The sequence below is a fragment of the Lissotriton helveticus genome, chromosome 8 (genome assembly GCF_964261635.1).
Source record: "Lissotriton helveticus chromosome 8, aLisHel1.1, whole genome shotgun sequence".
Classification (NCBI taxonomy): Eukaryota; Metazoa; Chordata; class Amphibia; order Caudata; family Salamandridae; genus Lissotriton; species Lissotriton helveticus.
Genome location: NC_136069.1, coordinates 771,722,999 through 771,743,285, shown reverse-complemented (window position 1 = coordinate 771,743,285; position 20,287 = coordinate 771,722,999). Strand labels below are relative to the sequence as shown.

The 20,287-nt window shown below is 44.5% G+C and overlaps 1 protein-coding gene across 1 annotated transcript in view; it reads left to right on the top strand.

Moving 5' to 3' along the window:
- Window positions 1-20,287, top strand: part of ABCC4 (ATP binding cassette subfamily C member 4 (PEL blood group)) — a 1,754,849-nt gene that overhangs the window by 242,225 nt on the left and 1,492,337 nt on the right. The window contains exon 3 of the mRNA XM_078657605.1: window positions 8,031-8,151. Coding sequence (XP_078513731.1) covers window positions 8,031-8,151 — 121 coding nt within the window. The remainder of the gene's footprint in view (window positions 1-8,030; window positions 8,152-20,287) is intronic.

The following is a 20,287-nucleotide window of genomic DNA, read 5'->3' as shown; positions in this document are numbered from 1 at the left end:
TATTGCAAGGAAGAGGGTCATTTTAAAGGTAATTGTCCGGCTCTTGCGCGACCTTTAAACGGTTCTTCAGGTGTAAGGGGAAGAGGTGTTCCGCATGCCCCTAGAGGTAGAGGCCGTGGAAATATCACTCAGAATACAACTTCTTTTCCACCTCAGAATTCCATGAACAGCTTTGACCAACAGAATAATGCATCGTCCAAGTCAGCCCAGTACTATGCTGACGACTATTACACCGAACACGAAGATGAGGGTAATGATTGCTAGGACAGCCATGGACAAAGAGAGGGAGTTGTTTCAGTTCCAGTAGATCAGAATGGACCTTATGTCGAGGTGATTACCTCAGGAGTGTCAGAGCCATTTCTGCTGGATACTGGTGCTACAAAAAGTTCTATTATGCACTCAAAACTTCCTGGCGCACCTTTGTCTGGCGAAATAAATGTCTCAGTAGGTTTCTCTGGCGCCCCTGTTAGAAACCCGATCTCTAGTCCTATATCCCTTTCTGTTGGCCCATGCGAATTAGAAGCACCCCTCATTTTGACGACAGGTTGCGGTGAAAACTTGTTAGGTTTGGATTTACTAAAAAGGTTGTATGCGACTTTGTACTGTTCCCCCTTGGGAGTACAACTCACTTTAGGCAAGAAGGTCGTTTCTCCAATGTATTTGTCAAAGGAAAATATTCCAACTGAATTGTTATCACTTCCCGATATACTTTGGGCTAATGGTTCTAATGATGTAGGTCGTTTGGAAATAGCACCGTATGTCATAACTTTGAGAGCCAACGTTAGGTTGCCACGTATTCCCCAATATAAGATATCTGGTGAATGTGAAAGAGCGTTATTGACGATTGTTTATGACCTGATTGATAAAGACGTCATCGAAGAAACAACAGGAAATGTTTGTAACAGTCCAGTTTTGCCCGTCCTAAAACGTACTGATCCTTCACAACCGCGTGTATACAGGTTCGTGATCGACCTCAGAGAAGTGAATAAGGTAGTTATCCCACAGTTTCCAGTTGTCCCCGACATTACTGCTTTATTGACAATGGTTCCAGCTTCAGCAAATTGGTTCTCGGTGATCGACTTGAAGAACGCTTTCTTCAGCATCCCGATTGCCGAGGAGAGTAGAGATCTTTTCGGTTTCAATTTAGGAGGACGAAGCTTCCGCTTCAAGTGCGCTCCTCAAGGCTACTGCGAAAGCCCATCAATATTCAGTCAGGCCCTGAAAACACAACTAGACACCATTGTTCTACCAGATGGGTCAACTCTGATTCAGTATGTCGACGATCTGCTGATCGCCGCAGACACTGAAGAAATTTGCAAACAAGCTACACTGTCATTGTTACGTCACTTATGTGACATGAAGCACAAAGTCTCTCTCTCCAAACTACAATTTTGTCGACAAGAAGTAACCTACTTAGGTCACATCTTATCGAAGGAGGGAAGGAGACTGACGCCAGAAAGAATGCAGGCAATAGCAGAACTGAGTGCCCCAAAGACACAGAGAGAGGTTCGAGCCTTCTTGGGCATTACATCGTACTGTAGACAATGGATACCGAATTTCTCACTACTAGCTAAACCCTTGCTGGCGCTACTCTGTAAAGACACGCCCAATCCTATGCCCTGGTCTGAAGATTGTCAGACGAGTTTCCACGAGTTGCGTGATGCATTGTGTTCGGCTCCTGTGTTGGGAAACCCCAACTACAGTAAGCCTTTTACATTATACGTCCATGAGAAGGAAGGTTGTGCATTATCAGTCTTAACACAAACCTTTGGGGACAAACAGCGCCCATGCGCGTATTTTTCGGCAACTCTAGACCCTGTGGCTAAAGCCCTACCAAGTTGTCTGAGGGCTACCGCCGCAGCAGCTGTCTGCATTCGACAGTCTGCTGGATTAGTCATGAATAATACTCTGATCGTTATGGTTCCACATGCAGTAGACATTTTGCTAAACAGGACGAAGACACAACATCTTACTAGCGCTCGACTATCGAGTTACGAACTTACACTGTTAGCAAGTCACATCCACATAAAGAGGTGTGATACACTTAACCCCGCCACGCTATTACCCATCCCGACAGAAACAGACAGGATGGATAAACATGACTGCTGCTTTAGGACAGAAGAAGAGACAAAAGGGAGAGTAGACTTACAGGACACTCCCCTTCTTGACTGCAATGACACTTTATGGGTTGATGGTTCATGTTTCAAGCTGCCGAATGGTGACACGACTGCAGCATATGCCGTAACAACATTACACACCATTATAGAGACCGCGCGTATTTCCCACCATTCTGCACAAGCGGCAGAACTTATTGCACTTACCAGAGCATGTGTGTTAGCAAAAGGAAAGCGAGTGAATGTGTACACTGACAGCCAGTACGCCTTTGGTGTGGCTCACAGTTTTGGGAGATTGTGGCGAGAACGTGGTTTCCTTACATCACATGGCGCAAAGATACAACATGGTCAGCTAGTTAATGAACTCCTTGAGTCACTGACCTTGCCCCTACAAGTTGCCGTTATGAAATGCAGTGCACACCAAAAGATTCAGGACGATGTTGGCCGCGGGAATGCATTTGCAGACGAGGTTGCGGAAGAGACTGCAAGGAACACAATGAGTCGGATGTATGTTGCGGGTCCCGCTAGATGGATTGCTGATGTGGGAATGTGTGAAGACACCATTGAAAGCGTGAAATCTATACAAGCCGAGGCAACTGAGAAAGAGTTGAATGAGTGGAGAGAAAGTAAGGGTAGACTAGATGCGAATGGTTGTTGGGTCGAATTGTCGGAACACCAGCGATGGCTATTACCTAATGCATACGTACTTGCAGTAGTAACGATGGCTCACGGCATTGCGCACATCAGTTCGAAAGGAATATGTAAACTATTGGCCCCAGTATGGCAGAATAGCAATATCCCAAAATATGCAGAGAATGTGGTCAGAAACTGTATGATATGTCTAAAACACAATCCCGGTAGGGGAACTCAACTCCAGCTGGTCATTTTGCGCCTCCAACGTATCCGTTCGAGGTTTTGCAGCTCGATTTCATCCACATGGAGAGGTGCAACAATCTAAAGTATGTGCTCGTTGTTGTTTGCGCCTTTTCCAGGTGGGTGGAAGCGTACCCCCTTAAGGACAATACCGCCTTGACAACTGCCAAAGCCCTTGTCAAAGAGTTCTTCCCTAGATTTGGTGTGCCTAGAATCGTCTGGAGTGATAATGGAAGTGAATTCGTAGGACGCGTGATGAAGAGAGTGTGTGAGTGTCTAGGCATACACCAGAAGTTCCACGCTGCAAATCACCCCCAATCAGCTGGATTAGTAGAGTGCTACAATGGCACGTTGAAACTCAAGCTAGCCAAGATCCAAGCCAGTACAGGTCTTAAATGGCCTGACGCCTTGCCCCTAGCACTCTTGTCAACGAGGATGACTGTCCATTCCAGATTAGGACTTAGCCCTCACGAGATAGTGTTTGGCCGCCCAGCCAACGTCTGGGGCGTGCCAAGACCAAAGAAACTTAGCGAAATGGAACACCCCGTACTGCTTGACTATTTGAGCGAATTGACAGCTAAATTGCGTGTTTTACACCAACAGGTTCACAGTTCCTCTCCGCCAGCCTCTGACGATCCAGGTCATACCATCGAACCCGGCACTTGGGTCCTGGTGCGGAACTTCCAGCGCACAAACAACGGACAGCCGAGGTGGACCGGACCATACCTGGTACTTCTTTCCACGAGGTCCGCTGTTCGGGTGGAAGGCAAAAAGAACTGGGTGCACGGGACCCATTGTAAACGGGTCCCTCTGCCCCTTCCATACGACCGGTGGGTCAATAAAGGACTTGCCGACTCTGAAACAGAATCCATACCTCGTTTCATCCCTTTCAGCGATGCACGTTTAAAAGAGACTGGCACCGAAAAGGAGAGTGATCATATTTTGCAAGGACTTGTGTCACAGTCTATGCAGTTGGACACTACCGAACCTGAGACATTGTTTGAAGACACTTCCGTACCTGGGAAACAACGGTACAACTTGAGATCTAACCCCAGAGACTAATAAAAGAGCAAACTAATGTGATTTCTTTTCCCCTAAGAACTATTTTTTTGATTTTTCAGCTCTCTCGTCCCAGGGAACTAGCTCATTTTTGATTTTCGAACCGCCATCCGGTTCCGCTGCTAGGGTCGCGGTTGAAGTGTGGGGAGTGCAACCGGGGAAGTTTTAGGTCAACTGTTCTGGTTGGTCCGAGGGAGTTACCCTGGACTGAACGGAGCGCACTCCCTGGCAGAATCAACCTACCACCGCGGGCAGCAAGTAGAGGATGGAGTTTCCAAGGGTAGAGAGACCTGCCAGATTCACGAACTTTGAAAGACAATTGTGTACCATACTGTCCAGAAGAAGATTTTTAATAATATGTGTTTTAATGCTGTGTAGCATAGTAATGTTCTTGACTGGTTATGCTCTGTTCGTATTTCAAGTTTCCTTATTCCAAAATGACACCCGGCCAACGCCTCCTCCCACTCTCTCTCCACACTCTTTTCACCCTCTACCTGAACACGAGTCTGCCAGAAGACTCGAATTTGTAAATAACTCATTTATTCAACTCCTACACCAACACCAGTCCATAATGAACACTTCAAACTGTTGGATATGCGGACTCATGCCACACACGACTGATAAGGGTATCCCATACTTCATCCTGCCATTCAGTTATTATGGTTCTCTGTGGGCTTTCCAGACGATGTTCCTGTTCGCCCTAGAACCATACCCAACCGGTTCCATTGAAAGCGATTCTAACAACAAGGCACTAGTGGCAGGGATAAGAAACATGAGTAGAGAGTTCGACACATATCTAACGATCCCCAAAGATGAACTCACTCCATACGCTCGTTGGAACGTAACTAAAGAAACGTAACGAAGAAATCCCGCCCAGTTTGGATAGTACCCCACCGAGGTCACTTATGTTTACAAGGTATTGGTAGGGATCCCAAAGCACAATTAGGAAAGAGCATATGCACGGAAACATATGTGTTCGCTTCCCGAACTTCCCCTATACTCTTAGCAGCCAAAGGCACGTATTTCGTCTGCCACGACCAAGCCTATACATGGTTGCCCCCTGACTTCTCAGGCACGTGTTTCATCTCATTTCTGCTGCCTCCCACCTACACGGCCCGAGCAGATTACCATCGGACAAGGACAGCTAGAGGTGTCGTGAGTAACGACGACACCGCGGGTCAGGAATTCGCTGACTTCGCAAAGGGTTTTCTGCCATTTTGGGGGCCTATGGTGAACAGCAGGAATATTCGCCAGTTATCAAGGATAGTCGAATCCGCCGTGATCACAACGGCCGGAGCACTTGGCAATTTGACGACCGAGCTTCAGTCAGATCGACTTATGACCCTTCAGAACCGAGTTGCCCTAGATATCATACTTGCCGATCGTGGTGGTGTGTGTAGAGTGATCCAATCTAGTTGTTGCATTTTCATCCCTGATAACGCACCGACAGTGTACCAAGCCATCTCTAAACTACACGAAATATCTGGTTCCCTTCACGTGGAAAAAGGAGATTGGTCCTTGCTAGGGTGGTTCTGGGGACTGATCACTGCCTGGGGATGGAAAACACTGATCTTCATTGGGATGATCTTAGCACTTCTGTTTATGTTCTGCCTGTGTGTACAGTGCGCTCCTGCACTCTGTGGCCTCTGTGCTACTTCATGTGTACCGAAGCCTGTGTCTAGGGACGAACTGAGCAACAGAATGATGTTACAGCAGCATCTCCACGAATTCCTTCATACAGATTTGGACTCGGACTAACATGAATTATTGCCTTACATAAGGGCAAAAGGAGGGTCTGTGGTTCTGAAAATCTGGACCCTGTTGTTATCCCGATATCGAGGTCCAATACCCGTGTCACAAAATATCAACGTACCATGACGAATTTGGTGTCCACGAACCGATAATGATTAGGACATCATTCCTATACATTTGCGTCATAATCGAGGGTCGCCACACCCCTAAATCGTAGTTTCCGTCCCGACCCCTTAGACTCCATTTTGTGAACGACATCCATCTTACGTCTTGCCCTCATGATAAGTCAATTAAAGGTCGAGCTTGATCTAAAAGGACACGTCCACCTTCCCTGACTTCCCCCTGACCTGTCCCAACTGACTCCATTGCCTTCAGCCAAACCTGTTTGGGCAGCCCCTCGCCCAGTGGCCAAATACGATAGCATCAATACATAACATTCCTCAAACCATTCACTGCATACAGACCATGCTTTCTACAAACATGCACCTGTCCATATCCCTTGTTATGACTGGGTGGTACCTTCCTTTATTGGTGTTTCATCGATATCTGATGGGAGTTCCGGGTCTGGCTGGTAATCTATCACGAACTGGACATCTAAAATGTGGGCTTGCTTACATGACTTCGCTCTTTGTATTATTGTAGAAATATGTTTACAGCCGTATCATAAACTCAAGAATTCTTGCTTGCAGCTATTATTTCTGTATATAAGGAGAAGGCTGGTTCTGTAAGAACGAACAGTCTCCTGAGAACACATGACCCGTGTTTGTCGTGCTTCTAGGACACGTGTTACTTGGTAGCTACCAATAAACTTGATCTCTGACTGCGACTAGAAGACTCAGCGTTTCTGTGGTCCGGAACAAGGGAGAACTCAGAAGTCTTCGGGTGTTATCCCCTGGCACCACCGGGTCCCTAAAAACCCGGCACCTCAGTTCCCACCTTCCAAGGGCCTCCCAAATGGAGGGAGTCTTTGGGACAGTCGTAAGTCCTGCTGTATTAGCACTGTGTATAAAACACTGACTCTTTTTTTATTTGACTTAACTGCCAGGGCTTTCTAAGAGAGACACATGAACGCAACCTCACAGTACAAAACAAAGTAACTGCCAGAATCATGGTTGGTGTTTTTCTCCTGCCTGCTTTTTTTTGAAGTATCAGGAATAATTGTAAATAATTAGGGTCGAATTTAGCCTTTCTAAAGAGATTGCAACGTTTTAAATAAGTGAAAATGCGCCTTGTTTTAGCAAAGGTCAGCAGTTTTTGATTCTCTTTCCATGTTTTTAATACATTTAAAAAAGTTGCTTCTATTCTTTTTTTTCGCTGCCTTGATTTTTACTACAGCACATGTTTGCCGATAAATGGTGCTGATGTATAAAGTTTTCAGTGTTTAAAAGTTAGGTCAGTCTGCTGAGATAAGAACCTGTGACCTGCATTTACCAATGTTTCACTAGCAAGCACTTGCTGTAACCCCGGAGCTATTTGACACGGCACAAGCTATGTATTTACATTTGAACCTTTGCAAATGGTTTATACCTAATGCACTGAGGGTTTTTATACATTGAATTATAAATATTGTAAGAAAACACAAGACAAATTCTACAAGTTGCATAACTACCAAAGTAGATTAACTATTTTCGAGGCAAAAGTTACATCAAGCTGTATTTCCTCCATAGCGGTGTATTTAATGTTTAAAAGCTAGTGCTTGTTCTAGCAACAGGAAACCACTTTGGGGTTTCGTTCAGTCTTCTGGAACCCCATAATGAACAATGTGAAAAAATGCTCCCTTGCCTAATCACATTTGTTTATTTTTCACATTTTCTGAGTAAAGTTCTATATTTATGTCAAGCTGATTGTAATTCCTCTCTGCAGTTTTTGTTGCATAAGGAGCAACAATTATTGTTAGTTTAAAAGTGTGAAATGTTTTTTAGCCGCGTTTCACCTTAGTTACCCTTAACGGATATGCGTAAAACTTGACCCAGCAATAGTAAGCTAAAGGCTATGATTGCCTTCCAAGGCGCGCACATATTTGGCAAACGCTGCAGAAGTTTAATTAAACCATAACTAAAGTCGCTGAGAAAGAGACTGTTAGCGTGTGGAGAGAATTTTTTGTTACATGATCTGTAATGAAAACAAATCGCTAAGTTTTGTTAATATTCGTTAAAAATGACAACTGGCTGTTTTTGTTGTGTTTATTCATGCAGTATCAACCTTCATGTCTGGTCTTGTTTTGTCTCGCAGGTACTGGGAAAAAGAAGTGCAAATTGCTCAAAAGGAAGCAAGGACGCCATTTTTATCGAGGGCAATTATACGCTGTTTTTGGAAAGCCTATTCCCTGCTAGGATTGTTTACATTTCTAGAGGTAATTGTTGGCAAATGCATTACATTCTCAACTTACATTGTGTACACTGTTTAAAGCCTCAAATAAGTGCGGGTATGTCAGTGCCATTTTATGTTCTACTAAAAAAAATAGGCAGTGGATTATTGTTTAAAAATACTTATTGCGATAGGAAACGCCTCCTTCAATGGGTATGAGATGCAGTTACGAATAAATCAGTCAATCAATCGATCAGGGGTTTATATAGCGCACTACTCACCCGTGAGGGTCTCAAGGCGCTTGGGGGGGAGGGGGGGGGGTAGTTTTTAAGAACGCCTAGAGTGACATGTTCATGGCCATTTTAACTTGAGGACATAGTTGGTTTTAGGGCTATTTTTTATGCTACAATGTTTCATGTAATTACCTTTTACCGTTGTTTGAAATTTAAAAACTTGATGATGGATCGGACCAAAAACTAAGGTCTTCCTATTGTGGATTAAGTCTTGTGACTCTTGAGTCTTAGCTTGTGATTGTGTGTTCGGGCTATTAGTGTAATTGGCTGTTGACCCCGAGTCTGTTTTTCTTTTAAGGCTGGTGTGTACTTTTGCTCCTGTTGCTTGCCGAGTGTTTTAATGGCTTTTATTACCTGAAATAAAACTTACTTACGCCTGTTGTTTGATGCATCGTAGGTAGTAATCTTTTCTTGATCACATTCCCCATGATCTCTTCACACCCCTCAGTGCTACGTTCTGGTTGCAAGTATCATCTAGGAAATCCCTGCATGGGGGCTGAACTTGTGACTTACTGCCTATCATTTCTAGTATGCAGAGATGGGTGAGGCGTTTTGTGGGTTATGTGTATTGCTGAGACGTGGTGTGCATGCGACTATCTTCACACGCTTTGTGGTGCTGCCACTGGTGGCATGATGCTGACGATGAGCGTTAATATCTTCCTTCATGGTGGTCTGGCATTGGAAGAGGTGTGGCGCAGCGGCCAGGGTGCCTGGCTCTGGGCTACAGAGTTCACGGTTTGATCCCAGGTGCTGGCGGCAGGTTAGCCCAGCAATATGTGACTCTGGGCAATAGCTTGCTTTATCTTCCCGAGGGCCCCCAGCGCAGGGACACCACTTTGGAGGTAGCTGTGCGCTTTACAAATACTGGTATTTCATTTCATTGGGAGGTCTGAGCATTGGTCCCAAAACAGTGGTCCAAAGATGTTGCTCCCCACTATTCCGTTTTAGGAACCAAGAGGGCTGGCATGCCCTGCTCACTTCTTATTCTGGTAGGCGGCATCAGGCAGGCCATCAGCAATTCTTACCTTGCAGTGCCTATGACTATAGCACCCAGGACAGTACCCATGCCTAAACAGACATACATGCTATACAACCTATATTTTGCATAGAATAGCATATTCTGTGATACAAGCTTGGTGTTGTTTCTTATGTAGCTCAGTTTTTGGAATTGTTGACTGCTTCGTGTTTTAATCGCCATTGTGGGGATGGTGTTGTGGATGATGTAATGTAGAGCAATTTTGACCTATTGCGTCTTTTACTGTTTTCTGATGTCACTTTGACAGGAAGGCAAGTCTCCCTGCCTATACTCGTCAATTATTTTATCTGTAGAGCACAGTGCTGGAGAGAGTTGGGAGTAGGGCGTGTTTGATTGAGCTAACAAGAGTGCTAGAGGTTGTAAGCCTCTCATTTTGCTGATAGCCCTGGATTTGTGAAAATTGGGAGATATGGGTTTGAGAGAGACACTTGTCAAGGTAAAATGCCATGAAAGACTACATGTAATCACCTATGATACATGACATAAGCTTGTCTGGAAACATTGGACGTTATTTTGTATATTGAGTATAGGATGAAACCAGGTGATTTCAGACTCAGACTCCCAGACTCCCAGAATTTCTATTTTTTCCAAATATTTTGTTTCAATCAGAAATCATTACTTCATTCCTCTTCGTAGATCTTGTACTTTAGAAAATGTAAACCTGAGTTATAACTAAATATATTATCTGAGACAGCATTTTTTCTTCGTCTAGTTACCGCAATGCTGCTGTTAAACTCAGAAACACTTTAATAAATGATTATGGGGCAGATGTATCAAAATACCTATTTGCGATTCTCAAATAGCGATTTTTTGAGAATCGCTATTTGAGAATGGCAAAATGGTATGTATCTACAAATTCTCAATTTTTTTGCGATTTCCTAAAATCCCTTTTTTGCGAATAGCAAATTGCGAATTCGTAAATAAGGAATAATTTCCCATTAATTTCTATGGGCCAGGAGGCCCATAGGAATGAATGTGAAGTTATTCTCAATTTGCGATTCGCAATTTGCGAATCGCAAATTGAGAATTATTTCAAGGGTGCAAGGGTGTCTTAAGGACACCCTGCTGCACCCCTGAAATTTACATCTGTGCGCATATGGCGCACATACATGCCCTAAGGGCATGTATGAGCGCCACATGGCACTTTTACAAATGCCAAAAAGTGCAAGTTGGTGGTAATTTGCGATTTCTTACTGTAAATACGCAAAACCTGAATGCATCATACATAGCATTTAAGGAATCGCAATTTGCGATTCCTTAAATGCTAACGCAAAATTAAGGAATCGCAAAATTTGCGATTCCTTAAGTTTGCGATGCGATTTCAATGATACATCGCATTTTCCGTTTTTTTGTCGCAAACGCTGCTATTTTGCGAATTGCAGGGTTTGCGGCAAAAAAAAGTTTGATACATCTGCCCTATGTGTTTTACATACTGATTAATAAGTTTTAACTATGTGAAATATTTTATGTATATGTATTAACCTTTAAGTTAACCCAATAAGCATCAATTGATTGACTGATTTTCAGAGGCATGTTTTCTGTGCAATTTCATTTCAATAGATGGGTCACCAGGTTTCTTTAATTTTTATATCAATTTTCTTTAGTTTTGCTAGAAGCACATTTCAAAAACATAAGTCAAATGGGATCCTGACAAAAGGACCTCCTGAGCAGTTACAGCTATCATTAAAGGTATTTACAATACAGATTGAGTATACAGTAGACCCAACGGGCCACAACCAGTGCTTCATCAAACCATGACGAGAAATCCGTGGATCCCTAAATTTACTTATGTTTTTTCTTACAACTTCATCCTTTATATACTGCCTCTTCTGTGGCAGCACAATAATCCATTCCACTCTGCCATTTACCCATGGAAGGAGGTTCTGCCAGACGCCATTGGTGTGCAATATTACATTTAGCAATCAAAAACTTAAGGCCCGCAAGAGTCCTTTGCTCCCTGGAGCAGGACCAATCCCCATTATGCTGAGAAAATAAATATTAGGATGAGGAATACTAGGCATGTGTACAATCCTAGTCGAAATGTCATGTATTACTCGCCAATAGATGTGAATACTTAGACTGTCCCAGACAACATGGTAAAATGTAGCTGGGGGGTCGCACATGGCACACACGCCGGCCTGCTGCTCCTGCCCATCTTCCATGTCCAATTGGGATAGTGGGATGTCCTGTGTAGGTAGTTAAACTGGATTGCTCTGAGGTTCATGGTAATGGCCAGGCCAGGTGCTCCTATCCTTACTTCTTGCTGTTCCTCGCCATTCAACTTGCCCAGGTCTCTTACCCAGGCTGACCTTGTGTTTCCAAAGGTGTAGGAAAGTGGAATCTTATGTAGTACGGTTGGATAACATTACCATATAATAATATCACAATACCCCAAAGATGGTCCTTGGATTCACAATAATAAATCCTTAGCTCGGTCCTGGGAGAGTGGCAAAGAGCATTCAGGCTTTACTAGAGGAACATGTGTGAACTATTTAAGAGAACCAACAAGGACGATATGTAATTGACACGACTCATGAGAAATCCAACACCAATTTATAAAAATAGAGTGTATTTTATCTTAATTTAGACACCAAAACAAACAGGATATCATACATAAAACCAGAGATCTGAATTTCTGATGCAATAATAAACGTGTGCAGCAAAATGCAGAGATAAAATAACATTGCAGTCAATGGGAAAATCCACTATTGACAATTGGTCACGTTCAGGTCAAGCTACTTGGAACCCTTATGGAGGTGAGGTCATACTGGCCCCAGGACTAGGCCACAACAGTCAGATCAATTTTACCTAGCCAGTGAATTCCGGTTGCAGAATTGTTCTGGCTGTACTTGCTGCTGACTGGGAGCCGTGGGTGTTGCTGTTTTTACCGCTTTCATGGTGCTGCAATTAACAAAATGCAAAAACACAACAGGTACTCAGCTGCTGACCTTGGATGATGGTTGTGCGATGTTCTTTGTAGCTGCAGCGTCGAGTGTTGGGGTTGGTTACTGGGCTGGTGACCAACACGCCTTGGCAGCTTTAAGTACCTCACTCGGCTCAGGATATTAACGTAGTGGCCTGAAAATTCAGGCAGACAGGACTACAACTCCCACAATGCACTGGGTCTCCTGGATTTGGGCAATCCGTTGGAGGTCACCATGGCCAGTGATTCTTAGATCTGGTGCACGTTTTTACCTGCAGTTTGCAGGACACTAGTGTCATTGGTTCAGGGGAGACTGAGGGTGCGTCTGGCTTCTACAAGGGTCCCTCTCTGTGTGAGTGTCATGTTTTAGGAAGGGTGAAAGACGTTCACTCAGTTCCAAGTCTGGCTCCTCAGGGACAAATTATCTCTCATTTGCTTTGTGCTAGTGGGCAAAGTCCTGTTGTCGACAACACAGGTCTCCTCTTGGTCCTTCTTTGAAATAGCTGTTCAGATCTCAGGTTCTGGTGTCACGGGGACCCTTAAATCCTAGATTAAAGGGACTTAGGGGTGTGGGAACTAGTAGTCAATGGGCAGTTAGTCCGTCCCAGAGGTTACCACATCCAGTGTTGTAGGTCACCTTTTCTACTCAGAGCTTACTATATCTGCCCTCCTAAAGATGGTAGAATTCAATTTTAGGTGTTCAGACCAGACTGCCCACCCTAGAGGTGTGGCCAGCCTACCTTATGGTTTACACCTCCTGCATAGCTAAGTTCTCACCTTGCCTGGGTGTAAGTGTGTCTGGGGCAATATGAGGGCTGTTTCCTCCTCGTGAGGATAGCCCAGATGCATATCAGAGGCGTTGTAGCCTTTGAAGCTCACCGCTTTGATGTGCCAATTCGCTCACCATCTAGAAAGGAGGGCGGTGTGACCTTCTTCCTGCCCAGTTTTTGTCTCTGACTCCCGGGAGTGATCACACTGCCTGGCAGGAGGTCATAATCTTTTCTCCATGGCAGCAGGGGAGAAAAGCTCTGACTGGTTAGCCAGAACACAGTACAGCTGGGGGTAACATTTAAGGAGCCCTCTGGTTGCATGCCACATCATCCAGGGCCTGAGAATTGTGTCAGGGGTGAGAAGGCACATTGTTTGATACCAAACATGATTTTAGTGGTACCATAATGGAGCTGTCAATCTCTAGGGTGCCCGGTTGGCAACCCATGTTATCCTATGGACCACTGTTAGAAATGGGTTTCTGGTTGGCAGAGTGTATGCCTAAGTCAGACAGAACTCACCACTCTAGTTAGGGTAAGGGAGTTACACACCCAAGATAATCCCTGCTCACTCCCTTGGTAGCTTGACAGAGCAGTCAGGCTTATCCCAGAGGAAATATGTAAAGCATTTGTGCAATACACACACACACCAGTGACAGACTAGGCACACAACAAAAGAGACTGTACACAAGGCTATATAAAAATAGCCTTTGTATTATTTACACGTACACACAGCACATTAGACCATAAATCATTGCATAGTTTGTAAAACACTTGTAGATCACCGTCACATAAGTCACTGTGCAGCTAGGCACTTTTTGGGATCATAGCATAGATTATAAATGTTTTTGAAGTATGTAGGGCAATGGACCACATCACTTACAACACTGTATGCATAGATCATAAGTCACATTGTAGGAGGTAACATACCACTCACATACATCACTGCGTCAGGGGGCACTTGTCATGAGAATACATCATTCATAAACCATCATCACTTTTGACATAAGTCAATTGGTATATGTGTAGTGCACTGAAGCAGTGCTCATAGGATACACATGTCCTAAAATCATTAGGGTAACTTTAAACCTAACATCACAGTCATGTTGCAATACATCAGGGCCTGAAAAGGCAGCAGCATGAATCACCAAGTGTAAGTCACCAACTCATGGTGCATGAGGCACCAACATTACAATGAACGTATGGGTTATTCCATCCTCGTAAAACCACACAATCATTGTACATGTTCAAGATGGGACTGCCCCCGCACAGGTGGTGCAGCCCTCGCTCGTAGCCCACTCCCTGGACCACTTGACATTGAGGCGGGCAGACCTCCCTTAGTCTCCCGCCCGTGAGCATGCGAGCGGCTGCTGCGTCCACGCGCAGCAGCTGCAAAATCCAGCAGTAGTTAGGAGCAGCTGCTGGTCAAGCTGCAGCGGACTCGACCCCTTCTAGCCTGTCCGAAAACAGGCTCACCTGCAGGATAGGTGAATCGAGGTCCTGGGGCCCTCCCTGAGGGGTCAAAACAGCATGCCTCAGGGTTGCTCTGCCTCAGCTCCGTTCGGCGATAGGCAGGGCTGGGATTGAAGCTGGGCGGGGTCGCTTCTCCCTTGCTGTGTCTCTGGCGGCCTAGAAGGTGTTGCTGCTGCTAGGCAACGCCGGCCAATCCTGGCCCTCCCGCCCAGCGGGAGAGCGACCGTAGAGCCCTTTACTCGAAGGGAGAAGGAAAACAAAAACAAGCCCTCGGAGCTCTGCACTGCGGGCTGCGCCTCGGTTGTGGTTCATGTTCCTCACAAGCAGGCCAGAGACAGCAAGGAAACGGGGCACACAGCTGTTTTGTTAACAATGGGAAAAGGAAAAAAAGACTGCTCGAAAGGCCCAAACCGGTGCAATTTGGCAGGCCAGCACCCAAGCTCTCCCCAGAGTGTGCCAAGCGCAGCATTGGCAGAGCAAGGTACGCACACCAGGAGCTTATAAAACACTGTACAGGCACTAGAACTTCCCCATGAAAGAAAAAGCACACAGAAGGAAGACTTTGATGTCCCTGAGTCTTCCACAACAGGAGGCCAGCACACCCAAGCCCTTGGAGATTCTTCTCAAGCAGGATACCACAGCAGAGCAAAAAGAGTCAGTCCTTTTCCTCCACCATAGATAGAAGCAGCAACTGCAGGCCAACCCACCCCTCACTCAGAAAAGGCAGCGCTCCTCACACAGTCCTTACGCTCTTTTTCTTGGCAGGGTCCTCTTCTTTCTTGAAGCAATACAAAGTTTTGGGGTTTTAGGTGTAATACTTATACCCCAAAAGGTCTTTGTTCTCTTTGTGTCAAGGGTCTCTGAACTCAGTCAAAACCAGTTCTGTCCTCACTGGTGCAGCATGACCACAGGGAGCAGAGACAGCATTGTGCAAAAGGGGACACAGCCTATTCAGGTGTATTCCCAACTCCTCCCACTACTCTAAACGTAGACCAGGTCTTTATGGCCTGCGACGAGTCACCCAGGCAAGGCAGGGCACACCTCAACCCCCCTCAATGGCTGTCTAGAGTGAATGCACATCTCACCTCCTGTCACCCACACACCAGATACTGAATCCACAAACAGCCAGAGTCACACACAATAGGGAAGTAAGAGAATGCTCACTTTCTAAAAATGGCATTTTCAAAGACAGGATTTAAAAAACACCTTTACCAAAAGATGCGTTAATAAATTCTGAGTTCAGAGAGTCCAAACATAATTTTCCTAAATTGTCCCTATGTGAAGTTACACATGTAAACATGGTACAGTACAACCTCAATTATAAGCCTATGGCACAGATAGCCTTTTCAACAGTGAACAATTAAATACACAGTATTTCACATTCAGGACATGTCAAACACACCAGCTCATGTCCTACCTTTCACATACAGTGGACCCTGCCCTGAAGGTACCTTGGGCCTACCTTAGGGGTGCCTTACAGGTAAGGAAAGGGAAGGTCTGGGCCTGGCAAGTGGGTGCACCTGCTAGGACAAAATGGCAGTTTACAAACTGCGCGTGCAGACACTACAATGGTAGGTCTGAGATACATTTACAGGGCTACTCATGTGGGTGGCACAACCAGTGCTGCAAGCCCATTGGTAGCATTTGACTTAAAGGCCCTGGCACACACTGTGAATTTTACTAGGGACTTACCAGTAAATCAAATATGCCAATCATAGATAACCAATCATTGTCACAATTTACACAGAGCATATGCACTTTACAACTGATCAGCTGTGGTAAATTGCCCAGAATCCCATAGCCAACAAAAATAGAGTCAGAAAAATAGGAGGCAAAAGGCAAAACGTTTGGGATTAAAACCTGTCAAAAGGGCCAGGTCTAACTACCGCTAACACATTTGGTGGTTTTCAATGGGGAATGCCGCTATAGGGACGTATAGGTTTGCACTTACATGTCCACACCTTAAATATAACGCACCCTGCCTCCTGGGCTGAGGAGGCCATCCTTAGTGGTGCCTTACATACATTAAAGACAGTGTATGTAACTGTGCCACACATGGTAAAGGCATAGCCATGTTAGAGTAGTTTGTAATGCTCCTGCAGTCTGCAATGGCAGGCCTGCTGTCAGTAGGTTGTATGGGTCACCCAGGATGAAACACACTCGTGCTGCAACCGTGGGGACCCCTTTACATCCAATGTCCTGGGTAATCTTGGTACCATATACAAGGTAACATATCCTAGGGTCTTAAAAGGGGTCAAAGGCTTTGCCAATTTGGGATTAATAAGTCTAACATAACAATTTTTGGAGGTAACACAGACACTGGGTTCTGAGCAGCAAACTCCAGTGCACTATTAAAGTCATAACCTTCTGCATTTGGAGCAAAAAGTGGGGGTGACCTTACAAAAGGGGGACTTTCCTACACATGTGGTCTGAAGAATTTAGAATTGGGGCCCCATACATCCTGGAATTACCATGGCATCCCAGGGCCTTAAACACTAATTTAGCCCCGAACGGTTTAAACTTGGGAATAGCTTTCAGATCTTCACAGTGCTGAGATTGGATAGCGGAGTTCGAGATATCTAGAAAGTGGAACCTGTGCAGCTTGTAGTAATTTACCAGTTGTTCAAATGATTTTATATGGTCTTATTCCCACACATCACCTAGGTGAGATATCTGAACAAAGTCCAGGGGTTTCAATCCTGTCAGCCTTGATGTTTTGTATTGTGTTGTAATTGCATTTATATAGCGCTTACTACCCCTGACGAGGCGTCGAAGCGCTTTTTCGGCGGGTAGCTCGCTACTCCGGGACCCACAGAGGATTAGTGTTGAATTAGTATAGTGAAACATGCAAGTACATTTTAAGTGGTGGATAGGTTAGTCAGTTATTTGGATTTGGAATGATAGCAGAAGGATAGAGTAGGACAAAGGTTTGTATTTATTTATCGCTCGCTTGTTGACGCATGCTATTCAGGGAGCCTATAAAGGATTAGTGGTGAATTAATATGGTGAAATATGAGGTAATTTCAGTGGTGGATATTAGTCTGTTACTTGGAGTGAGAAGGATAGCGGATGGATAAAAGGGGAAGAAAGATTTTCATTCATATAGCACTTGTTACCCCTGATGGGTGTTGAAGCGCTTTTCTGGCGAGTAGCATGCCACTCCGGAACCCATAAAGGATTAGTGTTGAAAATTAGTATAGTATAAATATGAAGTAATTTGAGTAGTAGATATGTTATTCAGTTATTTGGGCAGTATATTAGTATAGTTGAATATGGAATATGGAATTTGAGAAGTGAACATGTTAGTCTGTTAATTTTGATTGAAAAAGGATAGTGGAGGGATAAAAGAGTGAAGGATTTTTTTTATTTTACTTTTTTTAAGTTTTAGCAGTAGGAAGAGGCTTTTGGATGAGTGCTTCACGCCAACATAGCTGGGGGTGCCGAGCTATCTGGGGGAGAAAATGTTGAGGGATAAATGCAGGGTATCAAAGTGCTCAGTGAAGTTCAGTATGCATCGCTGGGCCATCTCTGTCCCCAACCAGCCAGTTTCCTATAGGGATCATCTGTGCTTCCCAGTAATGAAGGTGAAAGTCAGGAACACCTCACTCCCCATCAAATGTTGTCATAGTGTGTTTGAAAAATGAGACCCTTGTGAGCTTGCCTACTCAAATGTATTATGTAACCATGGCCTGTAAGTCCAGAAAGAAAGTAAACGGGAGGATGAATCGATAATCATGTAGGAGGTAAAGAAAACATGGTTCCATTATTACTTTCTATAAAGCCATCCTCCCCATCATAGAGATGGGCGAGGAGGACCATGCATTCATATCCCTGTGGCTGCTTTGTAGCACATGAACAGTATTAAGATTTCAGACTCTATGCTAATCGAGGGCCACTGCCATACACAGGACTTGGTAGCGGTCCTCTACTATCTGGAGGGGAGCACAAAGGGCGTGCTGGAATATCTCACCTCAAACCTGCACATAGGTGCATTTATGCAAATTTACAGTCAGTTTGTAGGTTTTCCCAAAGACCCTTAATGTCTGCTGCAGTTGCAATAGCAAGTTCTCTGCTTGTTGGAGGAAGAGCATGATGCTGTCTGCCTGGAGAGGTAATCTATCCTCCAACCCATTAGGCCAACAAAACCCTACCAGCTGTGCATTTCTAATCCACTCTACCAAGAGCTCTATTGCTAAGACAAAGAGGAGCAGGGAAATAGGATGTCTGTGCCACATGCCTCTGGCTGATAGGCAAGGGGTTTGAAAACACACTGTTGACCCTAATTTGCGCATTCGGGTCAGCCTATAGGGCCGCTAGATAGGCCATAAAATGAGGGCATATGTTCATCCTCAGGAGTACCTGCATTAAGAAGGGCTAATGAACGATGTCAAAGACGTTTTTGAAATCTATGAGGTCTATGGCAGCTGGAGGAAAAAGATCTGCCGCCCTGGCCATTTTGACACTGCACATGCAATTTATAGTGCTTCAGTTAGGCATGAATTTGTTGTGGTCCTCGTGGAGCAGGGTACGGATCACCTTGATCACACAGTAGGCCAGAATCTTGGAAAGTTATTTGACCTTGGCATTAAGCAGAGATACAGATTGGCACAGCTTTGCTTGTTAAGTTTAAACACAGTAGTTATAGTGGCCAGTTGTAGGTCTCTTGGGAATGTACCTGTACTCCTAGTTCATTGTGTAAATTTAAAAGATGGAGCGCTACCAATGAGCAGAACTTTAAAAAAACTCCATATGGAAGCCATTAGGATCTGTTTTTTCCCCCGAATTGGAAGCGGTAATAGCTGCTTGAATCTCCTCTACTGTGAACGCGTGGCCAGGTCTCCTGTAGTAGGGTGCTGCTCCTTCAATAATGGGGGGGGGTTGCTTTTACAATACAGCTCTTTGTAGTACTAGCAAAAGAAGCTGCTATCTTTAATGTATCAGTTGCTCTCTTATTGAATGCATTGCCAGGTCTCTCATAATATGGCGCAGCTCCTCCAATTGTGGATGTGGGTGTTTACGGTAGGGGTGGGCGGAATTTGCATAATCGTGTTACGCAAATCTCTGCGAAACTGTAAAAAATCTCAGCGAACACGCAGAAATTCCGCGAACACGCGGAATTGCTTGTTCGCGATGCTGTTTTACTGTTCGTAATCACTGTTGGCGTGCTCAGGGGGAAATATCTTGCGAACACGCATTTGAGAAATTACCCAAATTCCGCAAACGGAACGGAATTTACTGCCTAGGGCTAGTTTACGGTACAGTTCTTTGTAGTAGCTAGCAAAAGCAACTGCTGACTCTAATGGATCAGTTGCTTTCTTTTTATTATCAGTGTATATTGAAGGAATATATCTGTCTACAGTGTCTCAGTTTGTCAAACAGTATATTAACTTTCCTGCCTTATTCCCTAGCTCAATACTTACCCCCACATGCATCAACCTATTTAGGAAGTGCAAACGGTGCGAATCGGTAAATTCGGCCGTTTGCACTTCCTAAATACGTTTTTGGGATGCATGAAACAATTAGCTATTTTTTGCATTTCTTAAAAATGCAAATGCAATTAAGGAATCGCATTTGTGCGATTCCTTAAATGCAATGCATCAATTTGTAAAAAATAGCGAATTTTTTAATTGGAAGTGCAAATTAACACGAGGTTGACCCTCGTGTTAATTTGCGAAAATTTTTAAAAAAGC